Here is a 14,595-nt window from a genome sequence, read left to right on the forward strand (position 1 = left end):
TCATCCCTCAAAGCACTGTTTACAAAACTCAAATAGTTCCCAATATGACAAGATATATTTTCACAGTGCAGTTCTTTTATATAAATGTCTACATCAAACTTCACCAGAGTATCTTCAGGACTTATCCAGGCCATTTTCAACACAATACCAGTTGAGATCAATATCACATGGAAACCTTCTAGCCCAAACCAATAACTGAGCAATTTAAAAAGAACTTCCAATAATCTTGTACAGTTCTGTGGAACAAGGTTCCACTACATCCAAAATCTGCTGAAAATATTAGAGTATTTAAGAAGAAATATCATGAGCATATATGTTTCTAATCGATAATGGAATTGAGTGTTTTAATATTAAACATGTTAAAATAAACTGTAATTATTCATATCTTCATGTAATGTACATTGTTATAATACTCTCCTTAAGAGGGCCTCAAGGGAGAATAGTCCTTGACTGAGTCACCCTCTATAAATAAAGCATTATGATCATTTTTTTATTTTTATTTTTTATTATCTGTGCAATACCAGTTAATTAGTATCCCACTGCCTAGCCATAGGTTAACTAAATTTAAAACATGGGATAGATTTAACAAGAAAACTACTGTCATACAAAAATAAAAGTGATCAATTGCTTGCAATCTTTGATTTAAAATTCCCCCCTCGTTCAATTTATTTATAGATGTAAATAATTTTAAGGCGACCAGATTATTTGGAGCAAAATGAAATGGCAATTGAATTTTAAGTGTCCTCATATGCCTGCCAAGGGTTGATATATAACTGGAGCGAAGATTTTCGTCTACTGATTAAATTCGACCTGCAATTTGTGACATTTGACATAAGCAGGACAATGACAGTTTGTTAAAAATAACGCTTCATACACATAAAAGAGAAACAAAAATGACAAAATTTACCCAAAACGTGTGTCAGGTAAATAAAACAAGTGCATATTGCCAATGGTTAACTGACAAAGTTTGTGACCACATCGAAAATCGGTTATGACGCCATTGCGTTGGACAGGAGAGAGTCGCCATTAGGCTAGTTTGACGTCAATATATAGGACAGGATTTGCGTATTTTTCAAAACCCCAATTCATAGTTGCTCAAAAGCTAAAACCCCAGCAACCATAAAATATTTAAGTGATGATTTATGAAACGGCTAAATACGGATAGCTAAAAACGTTCAAAAACTTAGTAAAGCTTGGAAAATCCCCTAAACATTTATGGGTAATTTTACTAACCTCCGCCATTTTCCTTGTATTATGGGATAATTTTTAAATCGAGGCTGTGATTTCCCGCGAGTGTTAGGAAGTGCGACAGATCTAGAAATTCGATTGGTTATTTTTTAGATGACTTTTTTCGTCAAGTCAAAAGAGAAACCTTGCATTCTTAGAACATTAACAATTGTGTGATGCTAAAATGTTCACAATTTAGACAAATTGCAGTGATTTGTGATAGGCTGATACATATTACTTTATTTTCAGAAATATATTCCGGTGTAAAAAAAACGTGCTCCAAAAGGTAATTGACCAATACAAATCTATCTTACAAACGACACTGTAACTATTGGTTACATGAATGAAGCGCTAATGGACGACTTAGACCAGTGAAAGGGCCAACAACATGCCAAGCAAATCGAGAAAATCGCTTGCCCCTGGGTTTGTACATGTATACATTTTGTGAACATTTTAATGTACGACTTTTATTTTTGTAAAACAATGGCTTTATCTTGTCAGACAAATGTCTCGAGGAAATATGTAACTTTCATACCGACTTTATCAATTCAACTGTCGAAAGATCCGATGGCTGCAAAAGTGTTACTGTAACATACATTACAACGTTATGTTACTGTGGCATTTGAGTCTTTCTGAGAACTGTCATTGCAGAATGGTGCGTATTTCAATATGTATCCAAGAAGTTTAAATTCATGTAAAGTTTAGCAAATGAAAAAAATAATCTCTATTCCGAGTAAAAACAAATATTAGATTTTTCTTATATATGTAAGTAATATATACATGCAAGTAAGTCATAAAATACTCATTGTACCATATCCAGATCCAATCCTATTTTTATATGTTTCATTTACAAAATTGCACTGAGCACATTGTCAGCAAATTGTCTGCTTCACAATTTAAGCAATATCCTTGCTGTATCGTTTTCGGAGTCCTTATGAACAAATCGCAAAAATAAATCGTAAACAATTTACGTTTTATTAAAAATTCATTTACACTCTGAATCATCATTATATAAAATGAATCATGACTGTACACATTTGTTCAGTGACAGTTCATGTATAGGTACCATGCTTTGCTTTCCTTGTTCATAAAGTCATCTGTTTAGTAGCGATTGATCACATAGCCACTCCCACCCATGTAGAGGTGAGAATAAAAAGTATGATCATAGGAAATGGCAACAATAGCAAATATAACAATGAATAATCTTAACATGAGTCAATATTTTCTTCTACTTAGCATCTATGTATGTTTTTGTTCAAGCTTCTTGGTCATAACAATGATGCTTAGTTATCTACAGTTCTGAAAATCATGTCATTGGCATGTGATACATTTATTACAGGCTTAGAAATGTTTAATAGTTTTGTTTCCCAAATTATGTAAATGCTAATGTACCAAATATTAATATTTCTCTTTTTTTACTAATACATTGATTTTAATACATTAGATTACATTTTTTACTTTCTTCAATACTGGAAATAAGGAAAGAATGAAAAATGAAAATGTCCTTAAATTCAACAGTGAAACTGATAATTATTTCATTAATGGCCTTCAATAGGGAAAACAAAATGCGAAGTGGACGGAGATAAGAAGTCACCTGATTTTATTCATTATACATTCAAAAACAAACAAGTTTCATCATGGGTAAAGCTGTACCGATTAATCGGTCATATTCATAATTGGGCCAATTATTGGAACAATTGGTATAATCGGTATCGGCAGAAATAATCGGTGCCAATGTAAACAAATTTCCAAAATATAAATTTAATCATAACATTCATCTTGACATGGCTTGAATTTTAAATCAGAATTATATAGTGGAAATTAAGGAATAAACATTTGATTTGGGGGTTAATTGAAAGACAGTATATTCTTAAAAGTAAATACTTTTTAACACGCTTGCTGTAAACTACCGCTGATTGTCTGCTCATAACAAATTATCAGTACCATGCATGTACTCATCCTAATCACAGTGCTGTTGAACTTCCAGCATACACATTACAGGGATGGTCCTGGCTTTTAAAAAGTTGTCGCCCCCCAAAAAAATCACCAACTTCAATATTTTGTTGCCAATTTTCAAAATATGTCGCCAGAATAAGTAGTGAATGTTTTTCTAAGACTATTAATGTAATAGGCAATGAAAATTGAAAAAGATGGGATAGTTATTACTTTATTCACAACAAGCAATATAGCCATAATATTACAAAATAAATCATTACATGACTGTTTTGCACTACTTCCATGGTCTTTGCATTGCGCATCACCGTTAGTGCATAGGTCTAGCTGTTGTCACCTGAAATAAATGCATTATCAAATGTAAAATATCTACTTTCCTACAGTCTCTCTTTTTTTAATAGAAACATCAGGTATTAAGCAAATCTATATTATGTTTATTATTTTCCAAATAATAGTTTTGTAAGAAACTTTATTTAGATAATGACATTTTAATACTAAAACCCTATGATCATACTTTGCAATTTAAGATAAGTGACGTATAATGCGACCGTCGATTTCATGCATTCAGGAATTAAATTCCCCCCCCCCCTTTTTATGGCTAGCTTTACAAAGTACATCTCCGTCAACCAGGAATTCAGAAATTTAAATTGCAAAGTACGAAAAAGAGAGACTGTAGGAAAGTAGATATTTTACACTTGATAATGCATTTATTTCAGGCGACAACAGCTAGACCTATGTACTAATGGTGATTTTTATTTAATTGATGATTATGACTGGACATTTTTAAATGTCAAGAACATAAAATGGTCAGATAGAAATGGGGTCAGCAGTATTTTGATAGAGCTGTTTCATCTGCAAAATTAAATTGCAGTATTGTACGATTAGCCAGATATGAATAAGTCATTACAGAACTTTAACATGTCATCACGTAAATGAAGAAATAATACTTTAGAAGAAAAAAAAAAGTTATTCGATTTTATGACAATGGGGAGAGTTCACGTGCCGAAAAATATGTGTTGGAAAGACTCAAATAAACAAGAGCGTAAAAAGGTTAGAGAACATTCTGTAGCAGTGGAAAAATGGAGTAAATGGAAAGAGAATTACAAAACATTGTATGTATCAAGACTCAAATAATGTTTTTGAATGGTTTGTAATGTGCTTGCCAATAATACCTCACTCACATTTCATGCTAAGAATACGAACTATTAATTCATGTTACCTTTAAATAAATCTGTTTTTAAGACAAGAACATTTTAATAATTAATACTACTTTTAAATGAAGATAATAACTGCTTTAAGTTATATGTAGAATTCCTACTATATATACATATCACAAATATAGTCCCCCTCTGGAAAGGCCACCTGTCTTATAAGGCCACTTCCCCAGTGCAGAAGGGGTGGCCTTATATGAGGGGGACCACTGTATACATGTACAGTCCTTATTACATTATGGATTGTACTTCACAAGTATGTGTTGTTAATATACAAGTGTGTTTCAAACTAATTTTGTCCTCATTTACTCAAACTTTCCATTGTGTATTTTCTCTCATTGTAAATCCTGCTCACTGACGACAGGTCACCTCTTACAAACTTCAAATTGCATGAAATTAGATTTTTTTATCCCCTCTCCCTAGACAATTATCTTGATATCCATTTATGTCCACAATATTACCTTGGTCCCAAGGATGTCGAGATAAATGGGCAGTGCGGTATTATGACAGTTATTGCAACAACAGTTTACCTGCTAATGAAAGCTGTCCAAAACATTTGGGGGAAATGTACATGTGCTGATCCATTACAATTTGAATATCATGTATTAATTTGTATTGCAAATAAAATCCTTTAAACAGCTTTATTATTATTAAGATTGTAAAATGTTCAACTTGAAGGACACAGTGTTATGTCTCCTGAGATGGTATCACTGATAAATAGCTGATTCAGAATAAATCACTCACTGCATAAATATCCCACAGCTGGAATTATTGTTTTCATATCAGGTACCCCATTTTCTTAAGACTTGGGTTTCAGGAATGCCATTGTCAAAAGCATATAGAAAACAGCATTAATTCCTGATACAGATACTGACCTATTTTCACAGTTCACAGTTCACAAACATGTAAATCAAAATTGATTGTTTTTAAATTTTGTTTTTGGTTGAAATAGGGCAAGCCAAGCTACTGGGGCTAGCACAGCTTCAAGAAAAAGTGTCACTGCCTCAGTGATGAAGAGCAAGTATGGCGGTGGTACAACATTTGGTAGCTCTCGCTCTAACCTCCTGTCCTCTGCCAGTAGGACTCGCAGTGTTGGACCAGGCGGCCAGCCCACAGACAAAGGACCCCTGAAAAATGTAGTAAAGGTATTATGAATATTATTATTATACCTATACAGTAGATGGCTTGAATAGTTTTATTTCACTGTTCTTGAAAAATAAAATTAAAAAATGAATGTTTAAAGTGAAAACTTTAATAAAGGAAATTAGTACATATAGTTAATTAGAACCATTATAATGTCAAGAAAGCAGTAAAATGGAATACTGTTGTATATACAGTAGAACCTTGCTTGAAAGAGCACCCCTTCTGCCAGAAAATTGTGGACTCAGACAGGTGGTCTCTCATACAGGTCATATCACTCTATAATCAGTAAAATCTGTGCATTGAGAATATGGTCTTTCAAGACAGGCAGTTTCACATAGCAGTGGTCTTTTCAAGACAGGTTTTACTATAATAGCTTTTGAGTCAAGTCCAACTGCAAACAGCATAGACCTTCATCTGTCAGTGACTGCAATGAGGAATCTGTAATCATTGCAGAGTGATTGATACATTTTTAAAAAATGTACCGGGTATTATGGAGTTTATTTTTTGTATACTATTGGTGCTTTTATGTACTCATGTTCAGAACAAACTAACAACCAAGTATTTGTTTGCTGAGGGACGAACTTATTCAGTATTTTACCAGTTTCCATTTATAGATGACTTTAAATCATATGATCTAACCATGCTGAAATTATAGGCTTTCACTCACACCAAGCCACTAAAACTAAACATTTTATGCAGTGTGGAAACACTCTAACTATTTACTTTATAAATGAACTATGAATCAAAGTTGTAAGCTGTGTATGGGTTAAGTCAGTGACCAACAGTTGAATAGGTTTACACTATAGATTGTTACACACAGCATTGCGAATTGTATCCTATCAACATGTAACTTGGTAGATTTTCAGGTCAGAGTCATTAAATGTAGCTAAAAGTAACTAATTCATTTTAAATAGTTCGTGTGAAATGAATTACATTTAATGATGTTGACGAGATAATTTATTGAGTCAGAGGTAGGATAAAATTCTCTTTGATGTGTAGAATATGGTCTTGACTTGTGACATCTTCGATTATGAACACAGCTCCTGTAAAGGTCAGAAACACATTCATTTCATTTACTTACTGTGCAGAGTTGTTTACAACATAATTTTCTCTACTCTATGCAAGTGATAAACCATGCATTTATGAGATTCATTGATTAAGAATTTGTGTCAGTAAAATTTGATTATGTACAGACTTTTTACATCCTTGCTTTTGGTAGCACAACCCTAGTGGAGACCCGGCTGTCTATATTTTAATAATATCTGTCATAAAAAGATATTCAAAATATTGTTCATCAACTCTCTTTTAAGTTACCACTGTAATGTTTGTATGTGTATAACGAGCTTGAAGTAGATTGCATATATTGAAAAGATAGCTTTATAATGTATGAAAACAATTTAGGACCTCTGAGGTTTTTTTATCTCATAATTAAATATTATAGACATTGTAAAAATTGTATTAAAAAGAATGCAGATACTTGTTTTTATCAAATCATTTCTTTCTTTGTCACTTTTTAGGGCACTGTTACTGTAGCTAATTGTAAATTGTAGCATGCTGTTATATATAAAATGTGTGACCAAGTCAAGTTAAGAAAGTAAGTTAATACAGGTTATGATGTCATGGTAAAATGAAAAATACCATAGTATATGAAGGTGTTGTGAACAAGGGAAGGAAGAAAGTAAGGTAGTATAGGGTACTGTATCGTGGTAAAATGGAGAATTGTACATGATGATGTTATGACCAAGTACAGGAAGAAAAGGTAATAAAGGGTATGGTATCATGGTAAAAGGGAGCATGTTTTTGTATATGAGGGTGTTTTGACCATTATGTATAATGAAGAAAGTAACGGAATGCACGGTACAGTGCCATGGTAAAATGTGTAGGGAACAATGCTGCAGCTATTTTGGGATCCATGTACGCCTCATACATGCATATTCATGGTCATACTCAATTTGCAGATACTGGGTGGGACATAGGTATCACATTTCTAGCAGTGATGGCACACATGTAGTCAACAATAAGATTCTATGTTCAAAGTTTTTGTGTTAAAGTTTTCAAAGTCAGATAAAAAGAAATTCAAGGCTATGGAAAACCATGCACAATATAAAGTATGGAGAAATAAAATAACAAGTATGATCAAAAAAGCTAAAAAAAACTTATTATCAATCATTGCTTGAAAACAAAAAGAGCAACACAAACTCCATTTGGAAAGTCTTCAATGAACTCACTGGAGGAACGCACAAAAAACAGACAAATAAAATTCACTCACTTCTGGTAAATGACACCATAGTCACTGATGAAACTGACATTGCAAATGTTTTCAATGATTTTTTCATCAACATTACCACAAAGTTAAAAGAGCCAGTGATAGAAAACAACTTTAATGAACTGAAAAAGTTCTGCAGCAGTAAAATCTCAAAGGAGGTATGTTTCTCTATCCCACCACTGTCAAAAAACTTTGTTAAAAAATATCTCAGTGAACTTGATACCAAGAAAGCTACAGGACTTGATCAGATTGGTCCACGACTCATTAAATCTTCTGCCTTTGCTGTTGCAGATAGCATAACATTCATAATTAATTTAAGTATTGCAACCTCATCTGTCCCCAAAATATGGAAAACTGCAAAAGTAACTCCTATTCACAAATCTGGTTCTAAGGATGATGCTGATAACTACAGACCAATTTCAGTACTACCAAACTTGTCAAAATTGATTGAAAAACATGTCCATGACTCATTCATGTCATATTTAACCAAACACTTGCTGTTACACCCTAATCAATCAGGCTTTAGACAGAACCATTCCTGTGAGACTGCGTTGATCTCCCTAACTGATAAATGGCTTCAAGCACTTGACCAAGGTAGAATAATAGGAACTGTATTTGTAGATTTCAGGAAAGCTTTTGACATGGTGGATCATGAAATCCTTTTGAAAAAACTGAAAATCTACCAGTGTGATGAAAGAACAATTAGATGGTTTACTTCGTACTTAAATGAGAGAACACAACATGTTTACATAAATAATGTTCTGTCTGAACCTGAAACAATTAGATATGGAGTACCACAAGGCTCAGTTCTAGGTCCACTACTATTCATTTTATTTATTAATGACCTACCACTTTTACTAAGAGACTCAATAACATCTACAGATCTCTATGCAGATGACACAACATTGTCAGACATCCAAAACACAAAGCATGAGCTCGAAATTTCTTTACAGAATGCCCTAAACAAACTGGAAAACTGGTGCACATGTAATGGCATGGTGGTAAATACTGGTAAAACTAAAATATTACTTATCTCAACACGGCAAAGAAGGACAAATCTTGATAGTGATGAACTATGTCTGACATGGAAGGATACAAATCTGCAAATAGTCTGTCATGATAGGCTACTTGGTGTTCTGGTAGATAATAACCTATCATGGACTGAACATATCAAACATACCAGTAAAAAAGTCAATTCAAGTTTATGGCTTCTCAGTAGGATAAGACATTTTCTCCCTGAAAGGCACAGGAAACTATTTTATAACAGTTACATACAACCCTATTTGGACTACTGTAGTACAGTATGGGGTAATTCAAATGATAAAAACATAGCAAAGCTGGCACATCTTCAAAAAAGAGCATTTGAGCTAATATCAATCCAGAAAGAAAGCAAGGAAAGTTTAGCTGGTAGGTTAAAAATGTTACCTATTAAAGACCGAATCTGTTTGAGAAAAGCCGAATTAATGTACAGGATATCTCAGAATAGTGCTCCTGAATATTTACAATCACTATTCCAGTATAGGCTACCTGGTAATACTCCCCACCTGCGATCCATGTCAAGCAAACAGTATAAAATTCCCAAACCAAATAAGGAGTTATTTAAAAAAAGTTTCCAATACTCTGGAACTCTGCTCTGGAATAGTATTCCAGCTGAGATTAGAAATGCCCACTCTATTTCCTTCTTCCAAACCCAATATATCCAGTGGCTTCAGAGATGCAGCTTAAATAAATGAACTCCTTTGTATGAGGGCCTCATGGTAGATTAGTTTTTAGCTAATTGTGTTACCCTCTTTAAATAAGGTCATTATTATTATTATTATTATAAGGTATTATACATCATGGTATGACTTACAGGGGAGACAACTAATGAAATTGTTCCTGATTAAAAATATTTACATACAGAAGAAAGAAAAACCTGATAATGCATCTATGTATACAGATGTTTGAATGATATAAGTAGGAAAAGAAGATGTGTAGTATATTTTCAATAACAATCCAAAACTTTTCCACAGGTTTTAGATGAGCAGGGAAATGATGTCACTCCATTGCCATTTTATCAAGTGGACCCAAATCAAGTGAAAAAGAATCAAAGCAATATTCTGGGGGATAGTTCAGGAGGAACAGTAAGTCATTGACTGTAGTGTTTGTGTGAAGATATGATACTCTATCTATTATCTGTAGCATTCTGTGAAGTATGATTCTATTATCATTGACCATGCATCACCATGTCTATCTCAGGGCTTGAAATTATCATTAGTCTGCTGGCCTACAGATAGTAAATTACCTGTCTGACTTTTAGTATTTATAATTTTTAAAGTCTGATGGCTAGTTGATCTTAATATATGTCCGACATTATTTTGTTGGAGGTACTAATGAAGCTGCAGCAGGACTAGTAAATTTCTAAAGAGTTAGTTACAAAGAAATTTATGTTTAATTCTAGGCTTGCATTTGTCCATCTGTCTGTGATAAAGCCTGTCATTGTTTCTCCTCCCACACCACTTCGAGTTTTTTTAATGAAATTTCAATGGCTAGATATGTGGTTTGTGCAGATGCAAAGTAAGGGTTTACTTTTTTCTCTGACCATTTTTGGTAAATGTTTTTAGATAATTGTCAAAAAGGGATATTTTTTATCAATACTTTTTCTGTACAAGTTGAAGGAATTTTTTATAATTTTATATGCTAGATATCAAGTTTATGTAGAGGTGCAGTAAAAGTTAGCTTTATCCTCTGGCACATTTTGGGGTATATTTCTTTTAAAAACATTTGCATGGGTACCTTTGGAATTCAATTTGTCATCATTTCCTTTACAAAATGGCATGAAGATTGTATTGTAATTTTGTAGGCTATATTATTATGTAGATGGTTTAGATGTGCAATAAGATTTGACTTTCTTTTGGTCTATTCCATTTTTTAAAAAATTTCTTGAAAAATTGCAAAAAATGGGCAGGTGTGAACAAATTTTATAAGGGTGAGGAAACTAATGTTGAATTGACCAGTTTGGTTGAATTGACCCAGTTTGGTTGAAATGGCTCTGCTGTGATACCAGTATGTCCTTTTATCAAGCAGAGCATGTGGCTTGAACTTTAGACAGTTTATGGTTTCAGTGGTAAACACAAAGGATGATTCACTATACCCTAATATTTGTTAGGATATTTATAATGAGAAAAAGTGACAACAGATTTTGGTCATTTATTAATTTTTACTTGCAGGTTATGTACCTCTGCAGGTATTCTAATATATATTTTACACATAATAGAAAAACTGTGTAATACATGAGTGTGTGTTATACTTGGATGTGTGCTATGTTCACTAATTTGTGGTAGACCAGATATTTTGGATAGCTTGCACTTGTGGTAGGGAAGAAGCCCATCAATGTTTTTATGAAAAAGGCCAAAGGTCAAGATCATTGTGACATGACTGAATGAAGAAAAATCTTGTTTGGTGGCAGAGTTGTGCTTAGGATAAAGAGGGACCCTATTTATTTTGGGATAAAAAAGTACAAGGTTACGTTCAATCTAAATGAAATAAGCAAAACTAATTCAGCACCAAAATTTAAATTTTTGACCATATCCTTGGTAAGAAACAAACCAGTTCATTTTGGAGTCAAAAGATCATGGACACTTTCAGTGAAGAAATATTTATTTGCATTATAAAGTTAATGTTGTGACCAGTATTTATTGTGGGATACACTTAAAATATGGAAGAGGCTTATTAATTTGAAGGTCAGAAAAACAAAGGCCAGGGTTTATGTGGCTTGCAAAAAATGGGTTTTGTAGAATAACCTTTCTTTTAGAGTAAGTTCCTTGGCTAGTTATTGTGGCTAGAATGTACTTTAGGAAATAAAGTGATTTGTAAATTCAGAGGACTAAGTATTAGAGTCACGATAAGTTGGTTAAGAAAATAATTGTTTCTGCACATTAAGTTTGGTAGAGGTTGAGGTCATTGAGATCCATTGGTCAGTAATCTCCAAGGTCAACCAGACTGTACTTATGCCTATATAGAGCATTATTAAACATGAGGTGGGTGTATAATGTGCCAAGATGGTACTCTTGTTTACATATTTCTGAGAAATCTGGACTTAGAGCTATTCCATTTAAATCTATCAGGTAACCAGAGAATGCAGTTGAAAAGAAAATATATATATATATATATATATATATATATATATATATATATATATATATATATATTCCTAGATATAGGGACCAATCAAAGAGTTCATATGAAAATAATAAAACATTCTAAATTGCATTTATGGGTGACTGCTTGAGATTGCATGTGCCTTTCCAGGGTCCTTTGTATGATTTACTGGAACAGTCCTTAGAATATTTTGATAAAAACCTTGTTAGCCAAATTAACCCCAAACCACTTAAGGTAGATAAATGAAGTTTGGTATGTTTGTATGCATAGACAGATGACTTGATTAGATTTTATACCATTAAATAAAATTGATAAATCTTTCAGCATTTGTAATTCATTTTAGCTACACTTTTATTTTGGTTTACATTTGTGGGCATATGTGTTGTAAATACACAAATCTGGTTTGTTGTATATCAAGGCATTTTTTTTATCAATGTAATACTAAACAACATATTACATATGACACTAACTACAAACATCAACAATCAAAATTTACTTTGCTGTTGTAAATCAAATGTACAATAATGATGATGATGATGATAATAATAATAATAATAATAATGAGGACTTAGTACAGCACCTAATCTTTAGAAGCTCTAAGTGCTTTACAATATTAGACAAAACATAAAAACATACCGTGACAAGATTAAAAAAACAAACATGAAATTACAAAGCAAAAACTTGCTGACAATAATTAAGGAGGTTAAGATGAAGTCGAATACACGAAATCGTACCTACTTTTTTTGTTGTATAGTGTGTGTATGCCAGGTAATTTTTATATATAATGTCAATGAATGGTTCATCAATTTCTCATTTTGTCTCCACAGCCAACAGATTTGATGTCTCAGGCTTCAGCATATGCTGCAGGAACTGTCACAGCCAGTACCTTTGGTGGAGGACCATTTACAAGGTAATATTTTTCATGCAGCTATGCGTGTCTATTAGAACAAGGATTGTTGTCATTCTTGTTCCTTTGGATCTTGGAGCTATTTTGAATAAGCTGAGAGAAATTACACATCATCCTGATTTGGATTCAAACCCACAACTCATAGTATCAGCCCTACAGACCAGTACTTACACTTCACAGAGCTGGTTTTGCAATTTGTTCCCATATAAAACTTTCATTATATTCCAGTTCTGTCTGGTTTGCAGACCTAATTTAATTGTCATTGTTATATTTTCTCATGGAAACAAAATACAGATTTACTCCTCCTCACTTACAAGTTCACATAAACTCTATTTTCGCAATTGTAAAGATGATTCGTGCCATTTACATTGTATACCATATATACTTCATTATAAATCAAGTCTAACTTCAAAAGACACAGACCCTGATCTGCCATCACATAATGAGCCAGCAGATCAGGGTCTGTGTCATTTGTTGTACTGATTACTCCTAACAAACTGCAGAGACCCAGATGTGCCAGTGTATTATGCAACAGAAGATATAGGTCTATGCAATTTACAGTTTGACTCTACTTAAAGGCAAGTACCAAGTAACAGAAAGAAAGTCCAACCAACAAGTTTTGTAAAATTAACAGACTGCCAAGCTCTGTAGCATCAAGGTCATGTATGATACACTAAAGTGGGTGGTATTATAGAAAGGTAGACAGATGTAGCTCTACAATGATACCAAATAATCTGGATGTTCTAGTTGCACTACAAAATACAAAGGGAAAAACCTACTGTTTTGGACCTGATTTTTTTCCACCCAATATTCGCCCATGGTAGGAATCTGATTTTGTGTCTGAATTTTAGACTTTTTGCCTCAGATCTAAGGCAGACAGCTCTAAACTGCACACAGACAGGCAAATCTTTGCAAAAAGGAGGATAAAATGGGCATTTGGAATAAAGAGTGGTCTCGATATGAAAATGATGGTCCATTAAGCAAAAACAAAAATAAAAAATAGGTATTAGGTTAACAGGAAATCTCTTGGAAGTCAGTGTATTAGGATGTATTCAGAAATAGCCCCCAAAACATGTTTCCTACTCACATTTCAGGCAAAATGCCAAAAACCTCCATGGGTTAATGAGTTAGACTACAACCTACAATCATGGAATAAAAGTTAAGCACATAACATAGGCATACATAACAGAGTACAAATGGTACCTTTTCAATCTGAGGTACTGAAAATATTTATTAGATAAAGCATTTTTATTTTTCCCCAAGAAGGTTGTGTTGCTGTCATATTGTTTTAAAATTGCTTTGTTTATATTGTTTGATATTGAATAGTATTGTGTCACTGTGTACTTATCGAGTGTTTCATGATTTGCTATTCTAAAACTATGTGTGAAGCATATCTTCTGTTAAATATAACCCAAAATCAAGATATCCTGTCTTGGTTATCAAAGGAGATTAAAAATGATGTAATGCAGCATGTGCTACATTTAAATTACATATTAAATAAAGTTTCACAATAATAATGGGAAAAGTAGTGAATATGAATTTGGGGGTCAAAGGTCAATGGGAATAAAGAAAGAAACACTGTTTCCAGACAATAACATTAGTTCAATATTAAAGACCTGAACCAAACTTTGTGAATAGCTTGCACATGCGGTAAGGTAGAAGCCTATGAGTTGCAAGGTCAAAAAGTCAAAGATGAAGGTTACACTAAAACAAGAAAAATAGTCTCTGAACCATAACAGTAGTTTGAC

At 33.1% G+C, this 14,595-nt stretch overlaps 2 protein-coding genes across 5 annotated transcripts in view; one reads left to right on the plus strand and one right to left on the minus strand.

The window, feature by feature from the left end:
- The window catches only part of LOC149807276 (mesoderm induction early response protein 1-like), a 47,928-nt gene extending 46,640 nt beyond the window's left edge, over positions 1-1,288 (minus strand). Inside the window, exon 1 of one of the 3 annotated variants that reach the window (XM_089964473.1) lies at positions 1,234-1,288. In XM_089964473.1, the coding sequence (XP_089820599.1) occupies positions 1,234-1,242 (9 nt within the window). In that variant the 5' untranslated portion in view covers positions 1,243-1,288. Of the gene's footprint in view, positions 1-907; positions 1,104-1,233 lie in introns of those variants that run through there. The other 2 variants (XM_089964489.1, XM_089964480.1) reach the window with 2 other exon arrangements.
- A 277-nt stretch (positions 1,289-1,565) lies between these two features.
- LOC149807277 (dynein axonemal intermediate chain 4-like) overlaps positions 1,566-14,595 on the plus strand; it is a 68,921-nt gene continuing 55,891 nt past the window's right edge. For both annotated transcript variants that reach the window (XM_089964501.1, XM_089964508.1), the window contains exons 1-4: positions 1,566-1,650; positions 5,344-5,536; positions 9,813-9,923; positions 12,768-12,850. In XM_089964501.1, coding sequence (XP_089820627.1) covers positions 1,616-1,650; positions 5,344-5,536; positions 9,813-9,923; positions 12,768-12,850 — 422 coding nt within the window. In that variant the 5' untranslated portion in view covers positions 1,566-1,615. The remainder of the gene's footprint in view (positions 1,651-5,343; positions 5,537-9,812; positions 9,924-12,767; positions 12,851-14,595) is intronic.

Source organism: Sinohyriopsis cumingii, chromosome 1 (genome assembly GCF_028554795.1).
Source record: "Sinohyriopsis cumingii isolate HCF-2022 chromosome 1, ASM2855479v2, whole genome shotgun sequence".
NCBI lineage: Eukaryota > Metazoa > Mollusca > Bivalvia > Unionida > Unionidae > Sinohyriopsis > Sinohyriopsis cumingii.